Source organism: Musa acuminata, chromosome BXJ1-7 (assembly GCF_036884655.1).
Source record: "Musa acuminata AAA Group cultivar baxijiao chromosome BXJ1-7, Cavendish_Baxijiao_AAA, whole genome shotgun sequence".
In the NCBI taxonomy this organism is placed as follows: Eukaryota; Viridiplantae; Streptophyta; class Magnoliopsida; order Zingiberales; family Musaceae; genus Musa; species Musa acuminata.
In genome coordinates, this window is record NC_088333.1 from 5,637,192 (window position 1) to 5,656,894 (window position 19,703).

Genomic DNA, 19,703 nt, shown 5'->3' on the forward strand with positions numbered 1-19,703 from the left:
TTAGCAATATTTCTCAGTTTCTTAGTTTCACTTTAATGCAATATTTTTGCCTGTCGTTTGTGGTTGCTGGCTTGCTGCTGCTTCTTGCTTTAATGAAGTGGCATTGTTTGATGTTCCGAGAGGTCCTTATAGTATGTGCTTGTACACTGTACCTTATTTTTATGTAACTCTGCAGTGCTGCATGCTATCATGGGTACAAACATAGTTATTTTTTTTAGAGTCCTAATTCTGTACCTTCTCTTTGTTTTTTCTTTCAAACTCATAATTCAGTGTCATTGCCACTGTCGGGGAGATTTCAAGCTCTGGAAGGCTTTTGTTTATTCTTAATTCTCTTACTGATGGCTTAGAGACACCTAACTCTACAAGGGCCAAGAGAAAGTCTACCTACACTGTGGGTTCACTTGTTGAAGCCGAGGTATATGATCCTTTTCTCTGACTTATTTAAATGATGTCTGATGCTACATCAAATTTTATGTCACATGTTTAATCTGAAGAATTTCAATCCAGGTTATTGACATAAAGCCTCTTGAACTTATTTTGAAGTTTGGTTTTGGATTTTATGGGAGAATCCATATAACTGAGGTGCTTTTTGACTTGCTGATGGAGTTAATGTTTCATATTATCTTAACAACTTCTAAGTTCTAGTATAAACTGTGTTTTTGCAAAATAGGTATTTGATGACAGAGATTTAATGGAAAATCCATTTACCAAATTTAGAGTTGGGCAGCTGCTTAATGCCCGAATCGTTGCAAAAGGTGGACACTCAGGAAACGGTGCAAAAAGAAGTCGTTGGGAATTGTCGATTAGACCCTCACTCATGGCTGGTAAACAATATGACTAGTGGATTTGTTGTCGCACTCTCCTATGTGTATATATGCATTTTTTGTTCAATTTCATATATTACTATGCATATGCAACGTGTCTGTATACAAGCACTAATATACAAAGGATACAAAATAGTTCAAGAAATTTATAAACAAACATTTAATTGGCTATGAAGAAAAATAATTCAAGACAATTTATATGCTTAACTTGTAAAGGAAAAGTTATTTGCTTCTCTTGAGCCTTTTACGGGAAGAAAGTTGCGCACAACTCAATTTGCTAATTACCTTTTGGAACAGATCAGTCATTTCATCTATGCAATTGGTATTTTGGAGGCCAACAGAATCATGTCATCTTGGTAAAAAAAATCCAAGTCATTAGTTAATTTGTTGCCACCACTATGTTCATTTTTGCTTCAATTGAAAACAAGTATTGTTATGCTCTTAGGTTATGGTTAAAAATGGATATAGATTCTTGGGAGCTTAATGTTCAAATATAAAGGAAATACTGATTCTCCGTGTTCATAGCACATAAAATATACTGAATGGTCCTCCATGTGTATCGCTTGTAAATTAAGCTAGTCTGTCAAATATAACCATAGAAGCTGATGTTCCACAGAATTGATTGTTTTTAATCTGAAAGGCTAATGTCTATGTTAAACATTCTCCATGTTTTATTCCATGATAACTTTGTTTCCTCTGTATAAATATTTCTCAAGCCTGTGTTATGGCATTTCAACGTTTAATGTTAGGTAGATAAACCTAAGTTGATTTTCTAATATTATATTAAGTTCTGCCCTTGGTTATAACAATAGTATCAATTTCAATTATTGGTTTTTGTAAAATCTGTGTGAATAATCTTACCTTATAGCAACTACATAAATTGTGAAACCATTCTGGTCCTACAGAATGGAAAAAGGTAAGGCTTTTATTACTCACCTTTGACAAGTTAATGTGCATATATCTTTGTCTTTAGCAGGTTTTTGTGGGTTGTATACAGACAACAGTAAAAAAAAAATCATTTAGTGGCCTTTGATGATCAAGCATCATTTTTCTACTATATTTGAACTTTGTGTTTAATACATCATTAGTCATGATGCTTTATATCTACAACTAATGTGATGTTCGCAGATGCATGAATTCTTGAATAAAATGAGACGTAGATTTGACCTCTTTAATTTACTAGGAAATATGGACATGGACCTGACACTATTGGACTATTCGTGCACTAAGAATGGGGTAAATTAGTGCCTACTAGAGTAACTTAAACATAAGGCAGGTTTGAATTCACGAAAGGCAAATAAATGAAATGCATATAAAGGAAGTGAATAATGCACAAGAACCAGCAAAGTTATCAAGGAGAGACACAATAATTATAACATGTCCAAGCTGAAAGGTAAGCTTATCTTCTTTTAGACTTAAGAAACTATCTAGGAAGATCATTTCTTTTAGAGGTTATGAAGAAAATCTTTCCTTTTATAGGCTTAGAGATAACCTATCCCTTCTCCAAGCTTGAATTTTTCATAAGGTTGAGGAACCTTCACAAAATAGACATAACACCGGTCAAACCATCATGTATCAATTTGAATCCATTAGTTTCATAATATTGGAACATATAGCTAGGCCTTGTGTTTGAGTTATCGTTCTGATCGGGGGTGCTGCTCCGTACCAGCATGTCAAGTGTTGGTACTATGGCACAGGCGTGATGGCGGCATGGAAAAACCAAAGGTTTGACGTATCGAAGCGTATCGCTCGGTATAGGCGGTATGTACCAGTTCAACAGAGGACTGGTATGGGCAGTACATCGGTGCATCTCAGTATATCGTGTGTCGGTATGCTCGGTACAACTCGATACGTACCGTACCAGTAGCTGGTCGGTACACCGGTACATATTGGTAATGCAAACCATGGAAAAACCTTAAAAAAACTTGAAAAATGCCTAAAAATAGGAAAAACATAGATTGGGGTTTTTTAATTGGAATTAAATGCAAGTTTAGTTTAAATTATAAAAAATAATCTAAATTAGGAATTGATAGCGTCATATATCTTTTTCGAGCTTTGTGGAACAGCTTTATGACATGTTTTGAATCATTTTTTTGTTGATATTGAATTGTAAGATTATAAGTTAAACTTTAATATTTAAATGAATCAAGTAATAAATGGATGGATCGATGGATATACTTGGTTCTACCACCAAAATAAACGGTGGGACTCCATGGGCGGTGAATCAGGGTCCTCAATCCTATGTATTTGTATATCAATATGATATGTTTGTTAGATCCAATCTTGAAATTGTTTTCACGACATAGTATACTGATACATCATATGCTATTGGTGCATCATTGTGATGGTTGTAGCTTGATCATCATGAACCACAGATGCAGCTCCTGAGGCAAGTATGATTGTGGCATATATTGGTGCGGAGGTTGGAGAATGCCGGAACTTCTACGTTAGCCACTGGCCCATTACTTCGTATTATAAGATCGATTGATCTCAATAAAGAATGACCAACTATCACCTGTTGTTGGTCGTAACTAATAGACATTAAATACATAGATTTTACCAAGGTACGCAATATCGTACCGTACTGGAGTTTCGATGTTCGCTCGGTACGGTACGATATTGTATATCGAGCGGTATATCATTCGATATACCACACGGTATATATATATATATATATATATATATATATATATATATATATATATTTGGCGATGTCGCCTCTCTCTTCTCTCAGGCAGGGCAACGTCGCCTTGTTTATATATATATATATATATGTTGTTCTGTCCGATAACTGGCGATCCGTGTATTGGTCAGCTGACGGACCGTTACGTACCGGATGGTATTATTCGAAATTACAAAATTTGGATTTTACCCAATATGTATCTAATTTTGATGAAATAAACATTAAACCCACTAATCATAGTATTAAAAACCTTAATTACTCCCTAATTGGCTCACTTTTACCACTATAAACATGTAAAACAACCTCATAAACATTACCCACATAGAATAAGGCTAATCATGCTGTAAATCAGCAAAGATCTAGAAAGGGATTGCCTCTTGGTTAGAGTGATCCTCCAATTGAAGTGTTAAACCTTTTAAATGAGCCTCCCAAATTTGATCCAATCCATAAATCACAGTTTGCTTGAGTTGAAGAGGGCGAGAATGTGAGAATGAGAGAGAGAGAGAGATGTGAGTGAGGCTGAGTTAGAGAGAGTTGAAGAGTGAAAGAGAGTGTAAGGTATTGAAAGGGAGGGAGGAAAGGATTTAAAAGCCCTTTTAAATGGTTCCAATTGGAATGGATCAAATTTCAGTCATCCATCGAAAACGGTACAGGTCGGTAACGGTTGAGTTTTGACCGTGCCACCTGGTACAGATCCCGCACCGCTCTATATAGGGTACCTAACTATAAACCGCTTGGTATAGGGCGATCTGCGTGCCGCCCTTCGGACCGGTATGTACCACCTACACTGTATTTTATTATTGCTATTATTATTATTTTATTAAATGTTATTAGTGTACATGTTGGTGCATTTTACCATTATGGTAGGTCACCAAAATCAATATGAGATGTATTTAAATCATTGTTTCACAGTGCGCCCAGCTAAAAGTTTTTGCTCAACTACAATGTAGCTCACTGGTAAGAATGTTGAGCGGGAACCAGCTTAAAACAATTAACTCACTAGAAAGAAACTAGCTATTAGGAGGTGGAGAGATCACTCAATTGATGTAGCAACTAGCTCAATAGCATCTTTTTGCCTCCAAGGGTGCTGCAAGTGGAAGCTCAGGCCTTGCTTTTAAGATTTCTTTTGTTATTTTTATCTTTTTATATTGGATAGGTAGGTTGAAGTTGGTCATTTAGCTCTTGGAGGCTAGACTTGATCTCTATTTATAGATGCAGATAGCCATTAGAAATCTCAATCTATGCTTCAGAGGTGTTCACCCATGGTTGCTGAAATTTAAAACTGTTTTCAAAGAGTGCCTTCTCATGATCGTCATCTTGTTGAAGCATTGAAGCTGCCAGCTCGTCTTTAATAAGACAAGTTTTGCTGGCTACAAAGTCAAAGTATATATAGGAATTGATTAGTGATGATTCTGTCAGAATGCGAAAGGCACCATTGCAGCTGTCAATATCATTGCTAGCAGCTCCATTTAGACCATGTTGTATGTGTTCAATTAAATTCTTCAATTTGAGCACAAGAATAACTCAAGTGGCTCATCTATGCTTTCATCTTATTTCTTGATGTTATTAGCTTATGGTGTGCCAGCTTGAATACTTGATCTAGTATTGATCAGATTAATATTTTCTGTTTCTTCCCTTTCTTTACTTTCTAGTTCTTGGATGTGATCAATAAATTTATAACTTGTCATCCAACTCATTTTGAGTTGAGGTGAGGTGAATTCAAGAAATAATATAGGCCATTGCATTTCATTTCTTGATGAGTGAAGAATTTTGGTTGTGCTTGCATCAAGTTATGAATACGCAGGACATTTGAGCTTTTGCATCCTTGATTGTATAGCTTGAATTCATGTTTGACTATATTAAATTAAAGTCAAGCATACATATAATCTATCATAAATTATTTTGCACTTGAGCGCTAGATCAAGTAACACTCCCGATTAGTCCCGCATCGGATGTGGGCAAGATTAAGATTGGCTTATAAGGGTCTGATGAGTGTACTACTATCAACTTCTGCTTAAGTATTTTGATCAGTGGTTTAAGCCAAACGAAGTTGATAGACCAGTTAGCCGACCGGGGTCGTGACATGCCCTTTTCACCCAAGCACCCCTACGTTTCCTTATAGGGACATAATCTTGAGCAGGGGCTTAGATCCATTGATCGAGCAATGAGAGTTTTTTTTTTGTGGTAGCATGTGATATATGAGAAATAAGAGTTTTTTTTTATCATTTGTAAATTTACTCTTGGTACTCTTAACATTTGTTCATTTCTTATTCCAAATATGTTACCTAATTTGAAATACAAAATCATGTTGTAGTAAACTTAACCCCTCGAACATTTTCTTTTTTGGCTCTTTAAAAACACCAGAACTCCTGATAGATGTGTGGTTGACAACATACCTAACTAAAAGAAAATATGACTAGCTTGCTCTTGCTCTCTTGCTGGCACTCTTATTTAATACTTGTTGCTGGCCAAATGGGCTGTTCTCACATGGCAAGATGCAGCTTAGTGATAGAGGCATTCAAGTATGCTTTTCATCTCTTCTTCCTCCGCTTTTTCTTCTCATTCTACAACCCCTACAAACTTTTAGGGTTGAGTTACTTATTTTCTTTTTCTTATGGATTGAGAAGGTGGTTCAACACTGAGGACACAGACCATGTGTTACACAGTCGTGGCTTAAGATTTTCCACCTCCGTGCTTTCTTGATATTCCATATTTGAAGCCACATTAAGTCTACTGTCATCTTCTATTTGCGTGTTTAACCAATGATGCAAGTCATTTATTATATTGAAACTTTTTGAATTGTCCTAGAACAATAATAGAAGGATTATTTTCTCGTTAGAGTCTGCCGTAGCTATTAAAGTAGTTGGTATATCCTTCGGAGTGGTGATGTGTTCACCCCAAAATGGTGGGATTAGTGCTCTAAGAGAAGGATTCAAGTAATGCATGCCCAGCAGTTACGGTCTTAAGGACATTCCATCCTTTTCTTCATGTTCTGGAAGCATTTAAAGCCGATTGTATGTGTTGAATGTCTGCATATTCATGTTCCTATCTGTGCCAGTAACCAACCCATATCAATGCCATACATGTTTATTTTTGTTCAATGGATTTGGCTATGGTTAGGGAATGGACAAGCCTTAATTTTTTTGTCGTGAGACAAAAGCAAGTGGATTCTATTAATGATAATTTTCTGAGATACAGTTGCAGATCATTCGGATATCTGTTTAATACAAAAAGTATATCTTTTGTAGATACTTCATATGTTGAATAATTTTTTGGTAATAAATAAGCAATTCACAATGTCATACCTACTAATAGTATATATGTGGTCAGAAAGCTGGAACATACTGGAGAATATAAGTATGACAAAAATTGACCATATTGTTCTTGGCAAGGTTTGCAATATGGCCTGAACCGATATGGTTTGGTATGGGTGGTGTTTATCGGCTCAACAATTTACCTGGTGACCAGGGTAAATCGAGTGATACGCTGTACCATCCGGTCCATTTAACGGTACATGGACCTGTACCATCCGATACCTGTTTTGTCCGAAACAGGGCCTATACTACCCTGTACTGGGAAGTTTCTTTTCCAGTTTTTTAGCTTGTTCCAAAACTCAGTACTCATCGACATACCAAGGTACTGACAGGTACACTACCTGTTAGAGCCTAACAAGTAAACAACCGGTGTACAAAATTATGAACCTTGGTTCTTTGAACAAACTTGCTTATATTGCATATCCTTCTCAACTTGGATACTAAAACAAATTTTTTGAGTATCTTTTAATTCACTGCTCTATTTTTGTTGCCTTGACATATTTTTCTTTTATCTGTTTTTTCTCCAATTCCTGGCCTGAGTTTTGAACCATCACATGGTGAATTCTCCTAACCTGTATACTTTTCTGGAAAAATATTATTCTGATTAATAATCTTGCAACTGTTGCTTAATTGTGTACTTGCTTTTATCATTGCCTTTTTCTTTCTCCTCATTTTTCAAAATGTCTCATATATTGTTCCTTTCTTCGTTCCTTTCTTTGTTTAACTTTTTTTCTAATCATTACAGTTTAAAAGAAAATTTTGAGCCAGTTTTTTGTTTTTTATTTTTCCAGGAAGCGAGGAGGCAGTAACCACATGTGTCTCTGAGGAGTTAAACTTTTCAGTTGGAGAAAATGTTAGAGGTTATGTTGTTAAGGTGGACAGTGAGTGGTTGTGGTTGAGTGTGTCACGATCTGTTGTGGCTCACCTTTATATCCTTGATAGTTCTTGTGAACCCCATGAGCTTCAGAAATTTCAGCAATGTTATAGTGTGGGCCAGGCAGTCAAGGGTCGCATCTTAAGTATAAATAAGGAGAAAAAGCTGTTGCGATTAGCATCATGCCCATCTGTTGATGAGACTGGTGATAAAGCCAGCCAAAAAATTGGAGCTTCTACTGTAAATGATGGCCAACAATTTTCCTGTGGTGATATTGTGGGTGGTAGAATTAAAAAGATTCTTCCTAGTGTTGGTGGACTTCTTGTGCAGATTGGGCCTCATCTATTTGGAAGGGTTCATTACACTGAACTTGTAGATGAGTGGGTTCCTCACCCTATATCTAAATATCAAGAAGGCCAGTTTGTTAAGTGCAAGATCCTGGAGATAAGCCGTTCATCCGAGGGAATTTTACATGTTGATTTGTCCCTTCGTGTTTCCGTCATTACTAATGAGTTGTAAGTTCAAGACTTTAGCATTATACGTCAGAATCTTTATTGTAGTAAAAGCCATTGTCGAAGTACCGGTAATATACCATGCTGTCACACACAATATGCATGAACAGAAGCAATGATAAACAAAAAAAATGTTTGAAAAAAGATCTTTAGGCAGATAAATTTATCTCTAATATTTTTAAGACAACAAAAAAATAAAACACTGTGAAAAGAAAAAAGGTGGCAGAAAGGGGCTGGAATAGCAGGATTAGAAAGAAAAGCCACCTGCTACATGCTAGCGTTACCAACCTCTGATGGAGACTGGTGCAGGGATGGTCAGAGCACTATAGATGATGGGAAAACACATCTATTCCATATTTAACATTTCGTGGTTCTATTTAAATATAGAACTAGTAAAAGAAGCAAGTTTTAGAGTCTGCTGTATTATAATTCACCTATCTGATTTTTGTTAATATAGACAACCAAATTGATCTTAGTTAATATAGGCCATCTAATTGATGTTAGTTTAAGGATATATGTAACTGCATTGATAAAGATATCTATTTAGGAAAAGGATTCAATTTGTCTATGTTGCATGATTTGATCTTCCAATTATTCTTTTGTTGAACAGAATGCATCTAAAGAAATCTATGATGAATTTCAGGGTTTCTTGCAGTAAGAGGTTTGAAAAGATTGACGATCTTCATCCTGACATGAATATTCAGGTGCCTGTCTCTATTTTCGGTTACTTTCTTTTAAATTGTTTTCCTGTATTAGTAATATTCATTGGCATATCTTTACCCTGAAAATTGTGTTTGCATATTTATATATGTATTTATTTTATGATATATCATGATTTTAAATCTATGTGCCAACTTTTTCAATATATCTTTATGAAGTTTAGATGATGCAAATTGGTTGGTTCTTAGTGGAAATCTGGACCAAGATTTTCACCTGGAAGCATATTGTTTTTCTTGTCTTTTGTAGTTTATATCCTTGCACATTATATTACCCCAAAGTAATTCCCAGTATAATATCTTCATTGAAAGAAATATTGATTTTTTTTAAAAAATGGGAAGAAATTTCCATTACAAAAAATATGGATTTCAGAGTATGGAAATCTTTAATTGGCCATCTGATGAGATTGTAATTGAGAATGTAACTTGATGGTTGGCACAATTGAGGAATGCGGTAAAAAGAGGAAAATGTCTCTTATTGTCTTTTTCTGTTTATTTTTCTTTCTTGGGTCATGTGTTGGTGATTATGGTTATTTTTAGTAGACACATTTTTTATGGGGGCAAGTCATTGGCTTCCAATTTGTGTTGGCTATGGTAAACTGTTAAGCTTTCATTCAAAGTTATGAGTCAGCCAGTCCAAGTTATATCTAATGACCAATGATCGATGATCCACATTTTAGGATTCTCAATTTCAATGGATATCGCCCGGTACTAGCGGTATGTACCGTTCCGAGAGGATTCCAGTATGCGGACCATCCTCTATTGGGCTGTACCAGTGTTTTGACCCTGTATCGGGTGATATGGGGTTTGTACCGGGTGATAACGGTCGAAATTCGCTTGTTACTGAGGCGTACTAGTCGGTATGCCTTGGATTTTGACCGTTAAAGAAGCGTACCGATAGATTTTACAGAGGTGTACCTGTCGGTACGCCCCGGTATTTTTGGACCGTTAACTTCAGATATTTTTGGAGGTTTTTCAGTTCTTTTTGGACATACCGCCAATATGCCTCAGTACATACTGTACCGAGCAGGGCTCGGTACATCGGTACGGATCGAAATTGAGAACCTTGCCACATTTAATAAATAAAAATTTGGATCCTTACCTAGCAGCACGTTAGTGGTTGAGGTGGATTACATGCATTATTTTTTCCACTTAAAAAGAATTGGGCATTTATTGTTTATTTATGTAGAGGGTTGTACTCTACGGGTGAGCAGGTTGGATCTCAGAATATCCATGGCTATATTATCATCAAGATTTTGCTAGTACATATCCATGCCTATATTATCTATTTGACATGTAGAACTCCAGTGTCAAAGGTGTCTGTTCATAGGTTGTGTTGGGTCCAATTTTGATGAGGTAGTAATAACAAATTGATCTGACCTGAATGGTCCACCAGCATGCAAATATTTCTCTACTTGGGTCTGAATTCTATAGCCATTGGGCTTGGGACATGTTGATTTGACGGGTTGAGATAATTGTTGTTTTGTTTTTTTATGGGGGAAAGGGTGCAGGTCAAATCAAGCATACTTGAAGGTAACATATTTTTTTGACCTGAATTTGACACAACTCATGAATGGACATGGAGCTGTTAACTCAGATCCATTCTAAGATAACCTATTAGGTTTGCTCAACCTAAATTCAATCAACCCATGAAACTACATTGTTTCTGACCCAGACCCACCATTAACCCAAAAGGTAGTTTTAAAATGACAGATTCAGGTCAGACAAGCAACTTTGGCATGTTGCTGGCCCAATACATGCCATAATCTGACAATCCTGCTTAATTTTAATGTATGGGGCAAATATGTTCTTCAAGGTTGCTTGTAACATAATAATCAAAATCATGGTTTTTTAGAGTCATCTGTTGGTATGCATGTGCATCCTAAGACTACATGATCTGCAATGAGATTGAGAGATTGGCTTTGTGCTTGAATTCCACATTTTGCATATATGATGTTGCAATAGTACCATCTTACTTATGTACCGAGCCTAACAGTGTTTTCCAATGCTAATGGAAGTTTACATTCTCTTCTCCCACATATTTTGAGTCATATAAATGTTTCTCCAGTATGAGGTTGATGAGAATAAGCTCAAGGTTATCTTTTGCATTCCTACTTTTTAGCCACACACCCTTCATCTCAGTCATCTTATATATCCTACATGAAACAGCTTCACAACCTCTTAACAGTAGTTTACATTTTAGAGGCCCTTACTCGACTCCAACATCATTTCCCATCTTTATATTCCTTTTTAAGTTTCTATTCTTTGCATGGAGCACTCTCTTTCTGTGCTGAGATACTGAGTTCTAAGATCTTGTTGTTGATGGTAGCTAACACTTGGTTGGATGTCAGTTACAACGATTTCAGGTGTTGACTGGGACTAGGTTACATCTAAATTGCCTTTCTTTCATCTGTGTTACTAGTGGTTCCATGGTTCAGGTGTTGAACCCTGTCTTTTATATTTTTGTTCTTTTGAGTGGATAAGTCATCCTTTCTACAATAAAAGGAAGTTTTTCGCAGAGTAGAACTTTGTTCTCTTTATTTTCATTATTTTTCATTTGCATGCTGCTCTTGTTATAACCTAAGTCTAGAATCTCTGGTGTTTTGTCCTATGGCTCTTTAGGTTATGCTAGATCAGGTACCCTTAGTTTGTAGCATTTAGGCTGAATGTTGTTCCTGGAAAACATGTACTAGATTTGTTCTTTATATTGCTAACAACAGTGACCTTCATTGTTGGGGTAAAGTTAAAATGTATTAAGGACATTATTTATATTAGAGCATGATTGAATTATGAAGTGACAGTTACAAAAGGGATAGATGACTTTCAAAATTGTAATATGATCTCTGGTGGTTGGTAGGCTACTTCACCATAAGATGGTGACAGTAATGGTTCTGAATAGGCCAAAAATATACCATCATGACAGTTCTCATGAAAAAATTATAAAGCTCAACTTTGTTCAGTGTGTTATCCATTTTCTTTATAGCCTTCGATACTATTCAAACCGTAGTTTAGAATAAATGTGACTTCAGTGATTTTGCTTCATGATGCTTTCACTTAATGCCTAAAGCCGTCTTCATCTATTGTTTAAGCTGACTTCATATGATTCTTCTTATAACTTTCATTTTTCTTCTGAGCTTTACTTGTACCAGCAATTGGAAATAGTTTTCTACTAGCTCTATTTGACAGATGCTTATGTAAAGTGGATGGAAATGAGTTTTTTTATTTCACTTTAATTTGCAGGGCTATGTTAAGAATATCACATCAAAAGGCTGTTTCATTTCTCTTTCAAGAATGATGGATGCACGAATACTTGTGTCCAACTTGTCATATGCGTACATTGATAGTCCTGAAAAAGAGTTTCCTGTTGGAAAGCTTGTACATGCGAAGTAAGTTGTTGAACAACAGTATCATTTGGACATGCAATTTCTGTGTTCTGTCTAACGGAAGTTTGTGCAGGGTGCTGTCTGTGGAACCCTTGTCCAATAGAGTCGAAGCGACATTGAAAACTGGGAACAAGGCCGAAACAGTCAAATCCATTGCAGACACTATTGTGAATTTACATGTTGGTGATATAGTTACTGGGCATATTAGACGGATCGAGTCTTATGGATTGTTTATAACACTTGACAAGGCTAACGTGGTAAGATTCTTTTTGTTTATCTCCTATCACTAGTCATCTTGATAGAAGGTATTAATTTAGCTTTATTTATTTGTTTATTTCATTGTTAGGTTGGTTTATGTCACATATCAGAACTGTCAGATGAGCACATTGATAACATTGAAGCTAGTTATGCAACTGGTGAAAAAGTTGTGTCAAAGATTCTGAAGGTAAGTTCCTTTCGTAGAACACTCGGCAAAAGCTTGTACCATAAGTTATTAATTCCAATTTCCAAGAGTATGAATTTTATGATTAATTATTATTGGATTTTTTTATCCGAACTTGTAACTTTGTTAATATGCTAACTTGCTAAGTATTATTTTTTTTCTTTCAAGGATGATCCCCTTTAGTGAATCTGACCTTCAAATCAGAACTCTTGTAGACAATTCTCCCAATTATACTTCTTTGCCAGCTTATTTTTTATTATTCTGTACTCAGATCGATGAAGAAAGACAAAGAATATCCCTTGGAATGAAGAAATCTTATATCGAGAATGCCAGCGGTGTTGACCAGAGCCATGCTATAAATGGCAGTCATGATCACGATGAAAGTGATAGTGCTTCTATGGACAATATGGACAATGAATTGCTTGATTTGCTGCATAATGATGACTTAATTAAACATCAAAAGATGTTGGGGCATGATAATGCAGGCTCTGAGATTCTTACACCAACAGGAAGAAGTGCTTCTGTTCTTCCTCTTCAGGTTTCTCTGGAAGACTCAGATGGCTCCGATTTGGATAATCCTGTAATTGCAGGTCAGGACGGTGCCAATGAGAACAAGCAGGCTGCGAAAAGGGACAGATGCATAAAGAAAAAGGCCAAGGATGAAAAGTGTGTGGTTCATGTGTTAATTATCTTTAGGTTGGGAAGGCTGAGGATTAGTTTCTGGTCTTTAAATTCTACTTATATTGCAGGGAGCTCGAAATTATCGCCGCTGAGGAAAGGCGTTTGCAGAATGACATGCCAAGGACAGAAGATGAGTTTGAGAAGTTGGTTAGGAGCTCTCCCAATAGTAGTTTTGTCTGGATAAAGTACATGGCTTACATGCTCTCTCTAGCAGAGGTTGAGAAAGCACGAAACATTGCTGAGAGGTATGGGATAAATCTCTGATTGTGTTCATGGAATAAGTGTTGACAAGGAGTTGTTAGGGAATGGTTATGGGATAAATCTTTATTTTTAATCTTTTGTAGATTTGTTGTAACTAGCATGATGTGATTCTGCTTCTGCCAAATTCTATGGTTACTCCTGAAAAAGCAAAATAACAGAATATTGCATCTTTGTATCACCGAAGCATTCTAAATGTCAGAATTAGTTTGGTATTTACTTGTTTGTTCAAATGTCTTGCATAAAAAAGGAAATAACATTTGGATTTGATTATTATTGCCTGCTGATGTTAGACTTAGACCTATATGCAATACACTTCCAACTACTTGACGAGTAACTTTAATCTTTGTTCTTAAAAGGGCTCTTAGAACAATAAACATCAACGAGGAGGGTGAGAAACTGAATATTTGGGTGGCCTACTTCAACTTAGAAAATGAACATGGAAGTCCACCAGAGGTAACATAATGTTCTTTTTTTGGCTTTAATTTTTTCTGTCAATATTTCTTTAACTTCTCATATTTCTAATCTGTGGCATCTCCAGGAGGCTGTCAAGAAAATCTTTCAGAGGGCATTGCAATATTCTGATCCAAAAAAGCTGCATCTAGCTCTTTTAGGAGTGTATGAGAGGTCTGAGCAACAAAACCTGGCGGAAGAGCTCCTTGAGAGGATGACAAAAAAGTTCAAACATTCGTGCAAGGTTAGTGATAGAATGGTTATCTTTTGTCAACCTGGGTATGCTGAAGGCTCTAAAGCATTTGGATATGTAGGTCTGGATGCATTGCATTCAAAGTTTTCTGAAGAAGGACGAGGATGGGATTCAATCGATAGTAAATCGTGCTGTCATAAGTCTACCACGTAAAAAGCATATTAAATTCATTTCACAGACTGCTTTACTAGAATTCAAATCTGGTGTACCAGATAGAGGCAGATCAATGTTAGAATCTATATTACGGGAGTATCCCAAGAGAACTGATCTTTGGAGCATTTACCTTGATCAGGTTATCAAGCATAACAAAACTTCTACTTGTTTTCCTTTTTACTTTTCTGAGATAAAGTTATTGATGGACTATCTTTTTTTTTGCAGGAGATTCGTTTGGGTGATGCAGAAGTAATTCGAGCTTTATTTGAGAGGGCAACATGCTTAAGTCTTCCACCCAAAAAAATGAAGGTGCTGAACTCTTCTAATCATTTTCAGGGTTTGCTTAATGCTATTATTTTTACATTGCCATTTACACTTTAAATCTTGAACTTCTGAGATCCTTTGCAATCTTTCAATGGTATTCCAGCTTTTCATTATTTTACATCATTCTACTTTTTTTACAAAAAAAAAAACATCATTCTTGTTATACCACAAAGAAAAAGGATTACATCAACATTTACCGTACCTTGGCTTATGTATTTCTCTTGATTGATACTAGATGGTTGTGATCCTATTAAGCAAGAAATATCTTTTGTTCTATTTTCTAATTTTTTTAGTTTGTATTATTCTACTCTCATGTGCCAATCCATATCTAGGGAGAGAGCAGGGAGGATAACTAAAAGAGCTATCTTGAACTAAAAGAGCAATCCTGTCAGCGGTCCTAATTTCATATATGCCTCCAAATTGCAAATATGATAAATACACCTATGACCTTTCTTAAGTTCTCTCAAGGATCCTTGTGTCTCAGTTTCAATCTAACTGTTATCCTTGCCAAATAATTTTTAACCCTATGTTTCTTCACCCTCTCTAAATGCCATGTTGTATTATTCTACTCTGATCTGCCAATCCATATATAGGGAGAGAAAGTAGGGAATACAACTAAAAGAGCTATAAATAAGCATAATGTCATGTGTAGTCTTGCTAATGGTCCTAACTTCATATATGCCTCCAAAATTGCAAATATGTTATAGACACCTACAAACTCTTTTAAATTCTCTCAAGCATAATTTCGCCCTGACCAGCATGTATGAATCGATATTTATCGGTCTCGGTACGCAGTGATTTAAAAAGGTGCTCGGGCGAGGCAAGGCGAGGCCCGAGCGCCTCGCTTCATTTCCAAGCGGCGCGCTTCAAAGAGGCGCCGCTTGGGCGCTCGCCCGAGCCCAGGCGCCGGGTGCTTCGAGCAAGCGCCTGGGTTAAACCAAGCGACCAAACCAGCGTTTGAGGTCTGGTTCGGTCTCCTGTGCTTTAGTTGGTTCAATCGAACCAACTAAAGCACCGATATCAGCGTGACTTCCCCAACCCTAACCCTGCTCGCCGTTCACGCTACTGTCGTTGTTGCTCGCTGTCGCTGTTGCTGTCGTCGCTCGCCGCTCTCACTGCCGCCGTTGCTGCTACTATTGCCACTGTCTTCGCTCGCGGCTTCCACTCCTGCTCCCGTTGCTCGCCGCTGCCGGTGCCACTGTTGCTGCTTGCCGTTGTCATTGTTGTTGCTCCCGCTGCCACTGTCGTCGCTCGCAGCTATCGCTCTCGCAATTCTCAGTCAACACCCTCGGTCTTCCGACTCTTCCCTTACACTTCTCTTTCGATAGTATATAGTTAACAGTATACATTATACTGTTAACTGTATACTATTAATAGTATTTATATTTATTATATTAATTTAATAGCATATTTTTATTTAAAATATTAAATAATTATATTTATTAATTATATTGTATATTTTTATATTTTAGCGTCTCAGGCGTTTTTGGACCTTGGCACATTTTGGCACCTAGCGCTTTTTAAATCACAGCCGGTATGAACCGGTACATGAACCTGACCCTTTTTGGTGGGACAGTGTGACCATATAAAAAAAAATTGCATGCCACTTTGCAGTCTTGGCTTAATCATGAGACTGCAAATCGTCCTTGTGGTCAGCCGCTGCCTACCGTTCCGTCACTGTTTTCTGGGTATGCTCCTCTTCCTCTACTGCCACATCGTCCTTCTTCTTCCTCTTAGAGTCTTCAGTACATGTACCAGTTTGTCGTGTTTCGCCAGTACCAGTTAGTACCATATCGATCTGGCCAGGGATCTGTTTAGTATCCCAGTATGAGATTGCAAAATTTCCGAGTCTCAGTTTCCATCTTACTGTTGCTTTGCCAAATAATTTTTTGCTCCCCATCCTCATATGGGCAAGGATGAGAGTGTTCTGATACCTGGTAAGTGTAGGATAAGGAAGTTCTGATGCCTAGTCAATGTGCGATGAGGGTGTTTTGATACCTAGGAAATGTTAATTGTGGATCTAATCATGATTTATCAGAATTAATGACATGTGAGTTGACAGAAGTTATCAGCTTGGTCTTTTGAACTTTCAGTATATACATGTATTATGTTTATCAGAGTAAAAGCCATCTTTTTACTTTTGTAAGGGAAACCTGCAATTGTTGCATTTGAAAAAACAAGTGCTGGACTGTTTTTGTACGAGTTGTATTTCTATAGTTTGCAAGCATCAAAGAAGTTCAAAAATTTCTTAGTATATTCGATTTTTTAAATCTAGCCACATGCATCAAGAATGCTAGTTTGATGATTTTTTATACCACAGTTGGACTTTCCTTATTGAAGTACTTGTGATGTTCACACGTGTTTTGACCCTATTGACAGTTCCTGTTCAAGAAGTATCTTGACTATGAAAAAGCGCATGGTGATGAAGACACAGTCGAACATGTTAAGCGAAAGGCACTGGAATATGTCGAGAGCTCCCTTGCTTGATGTGTGTATGGAAGCTATATGATCAAGCGTTCCTACAATATTATGTTTATCTTTTCCATTAGACAGGAAACAAGCTGTGGGCATGTATCAGCTGACCTGCCAAATGGAAGGGTCATCAAAGTTGACCTTAAGGAGACTCATACCGACGGGGCGTTCATCAGAAATTTTTTTGTTATAGTTGTCCCACCTGGCTATTCTTCTTTGATATCCTTGTACTGGCTGTTTGTATAACACAAAGCATTGTTCTTTGGAGGGAAATTGAGCGCCATTTTTTGGATTAATTTTGGGCATAATCATGTTCAATCACATGTACTTGTGGAACCTTGCGATGTAATACTAACAGATTTTTCATTAACCCAATGCGATATAAGTTATTTGATCATATATAGTCTCTGGTATTAGTACATGGTGTACAAGATTTTTGAATTGTTGTTGAATTGCATTCTGTCAGAAGGCATATTTGGTCATTCCAAATATCTGCGAGAAACCTTTATTTTTTTTTTTTCCATTTCTATGTTCGTATCAGAGATGAGATTCTTTTTGCTTGTCGTGGCAAGTCATGCGTGGTTGTCATTGGTGGAGAAAGGAGACGGTCGTGACATAGTAATTGCAATGCTGCAAAGGTAAATAGTGATATAGTAGTTGCAATCCTGACGTAGTTGCAAAGAGGAATGCAAGATAAAGACTGCATGCCTATTTATACCTGCAGGGAGCCGAGAGGAGTCTTTGATCGTGATAATAACACTGGTCGAAGAATGATGTGGTGGTTATACATTTGCTAGTGTTGAATACGTAACTTCGACTCCTTTGGATTCGCTCTGATGTTCTCGAGATCATCAACTGTCTCAATGGCAACTGCCCATTCAATGAAAGATTAAAAAGTTCCGTTTAATATAACCAAATAATCGATATAACTACCCATATAATTTCTTTTAAAAATAAAAAAATAAAAAATAGTCATATATTAATTTTAAAAGAAAATTAAACCATTTTGATGAAGTATGATCCGATTAAATTCCTGTTACAATATATTAGTTTTTAGGCCCTTTTTGTGTGCAACAATGATCGCAATAAGCGATGCAGTTGCTTCATGCTTACTCGTCCGTTGTTTGTTACTCTTAAGTGTAAAGTAAAAAATGTCTTGCTTTGGATAGTTTTTGGGTCATTTTTGTGTGTGCAGGTGGTAATGTGGGCTAATTATAGTTTACCCTCGATAATTAGTTATCATTAGTATTTCGATCTTTATATCTTAAAAAATTATATTGTCATCCATATAGTTACTAGAGTAAAAAATATAGGATTATTTATCCTAATGTCATTAATTTTACTAATGAAAATATGAAAATAAAAGATAAAAAAATAATTTTAATATTTCAGTTTGTGGTGACAAACAACGGCAACGAGAGGTGAGGGTCGCTTTGCATCTCTGTCGACGTTGACGTAGTTGCTAAGCGACACTTTCGTCGCTCTGCATCTACGTCGACGTTGACATAGTTGTCGAGCGATGAAAGGGCCACTGACACAGATGCAAAGCAACACCGCTCATCATTCACACTAGCGGCCATTTCGTTATTTAACAATTGCGTTAACATCGATGCAGGTGCAATGCGACGAAAGAGTTGCTTAGTAATTATATCGACACTGACATAGATGTAAAGTGACAAAAGGGATGCTTGGTAGCTATGTCAGTGTCAACGCAGATGAAAAGTGACTCTCACCTCTCGTCGTCACTCTCTTTATCCATAATAGTCACTCATGGTCCTCAATGGCACCGTCGTCTGCTACTGTCGATGTCGTTCGTCACCACCAACTTTGATGTTAAATTTATCCTTCTACTATTTTTTTATATATTTTTGTTGTTAAAAACCGATAGCATTAGAATAAATAGATATAGAGATTTTATTTTCGTAACTATAAAAATACAAATGTAACTTTTTAAAGTGTAGAAATCGAAATACCAAAGATAACTAACTAAAAAGATTAATTTATAATTAATCTTAATAATAATATAAAATGTCAATCATCTCAATAACCTAGAATCCCGGGGTATGATGGTGATCCACCACTCTTTCTCGCTTGGCCAAAAATGGCCTTGGATAGTTTCTGGTCTGTTTTCGCGTCCTGTGGCAATCACAGTAAGTGGTACAAAACATTAACATCTCATAACCTAAAAACCCGAATGGTATAGGATTGGATTGACCTCCCCGGTAGTAAATGCTGCACCATGCTTCGCTCGTTGCACATTTGCACGAACAAAAATGACCTATTTTACTTTTATGTTACATTTTTATAAGAAATGATTTTATAAGAACTCAAATATGTTACATTTTAATGCAATTACATTTT

General features: G+C 36.6%; 1 protein-coding gene across 1 annotated transcript in view; it reads left to right on the top strand.

The window, feature by feature from the left end:
• The window catches only part of LOC135678428 (rRNA biogenesis protein RRP5-like), a 45,879-nt gene extending 28,140 nt beyond the window's left edge, over nt 1-17,739 (top strand). The window contains exons 26-40 of the mRNA XM_065191242.1: nt 271-415; nt 508-582; nt 671-824; nt 7,613-8,210; nt 8,851-8,911; nt 12,164-12,309; nt 12,380-12,563; nt 12,653-12,751; nt 13,020-13,414; nt 13,498-13,674; nt 14,047-14,143; nt 14,229-14,384; nt 14,455-14,685; nt 14,772-14,855; nt 17,250-17,739. Coding sequence (XP_065047314.1) covers nt 271-415; nt 508-582; nt 671-824; nt 7,613-8,210; nt 8,851-8,911; nt 12,164-12,309; nt 12,380-12,563; nt 12,653-12,751; nt 13,020-13,414; nt 13,498-13,674; nt 14,047-14,143; nt 14,229-14,384; nt 14,455-14,685; nt 14,772-14,855; nt 17,250-17,357 — 2,710 coding nt within the window. The 3' untranslated portion in view covers nt 17,358-17,739. The remainder of the gene's footprint in view (nt 1-270; nt 416-507; nt 583-670; nt 825-7,612; nt 8,211-8,850; nt 8,912-12,163; nt 12,310-12,379; nt 12,564-12,652; nt 12,752-13,019; nt 13,415-13,497; nt 13,675-14,046; nt 14,144-14,228; nt 14,385-14,454; nt 14,686-14,771; nt 14,856-17,249) is intronic.
• Nucleotides 17,740-19,703: the final 1,964 nt, after the last annotated feature.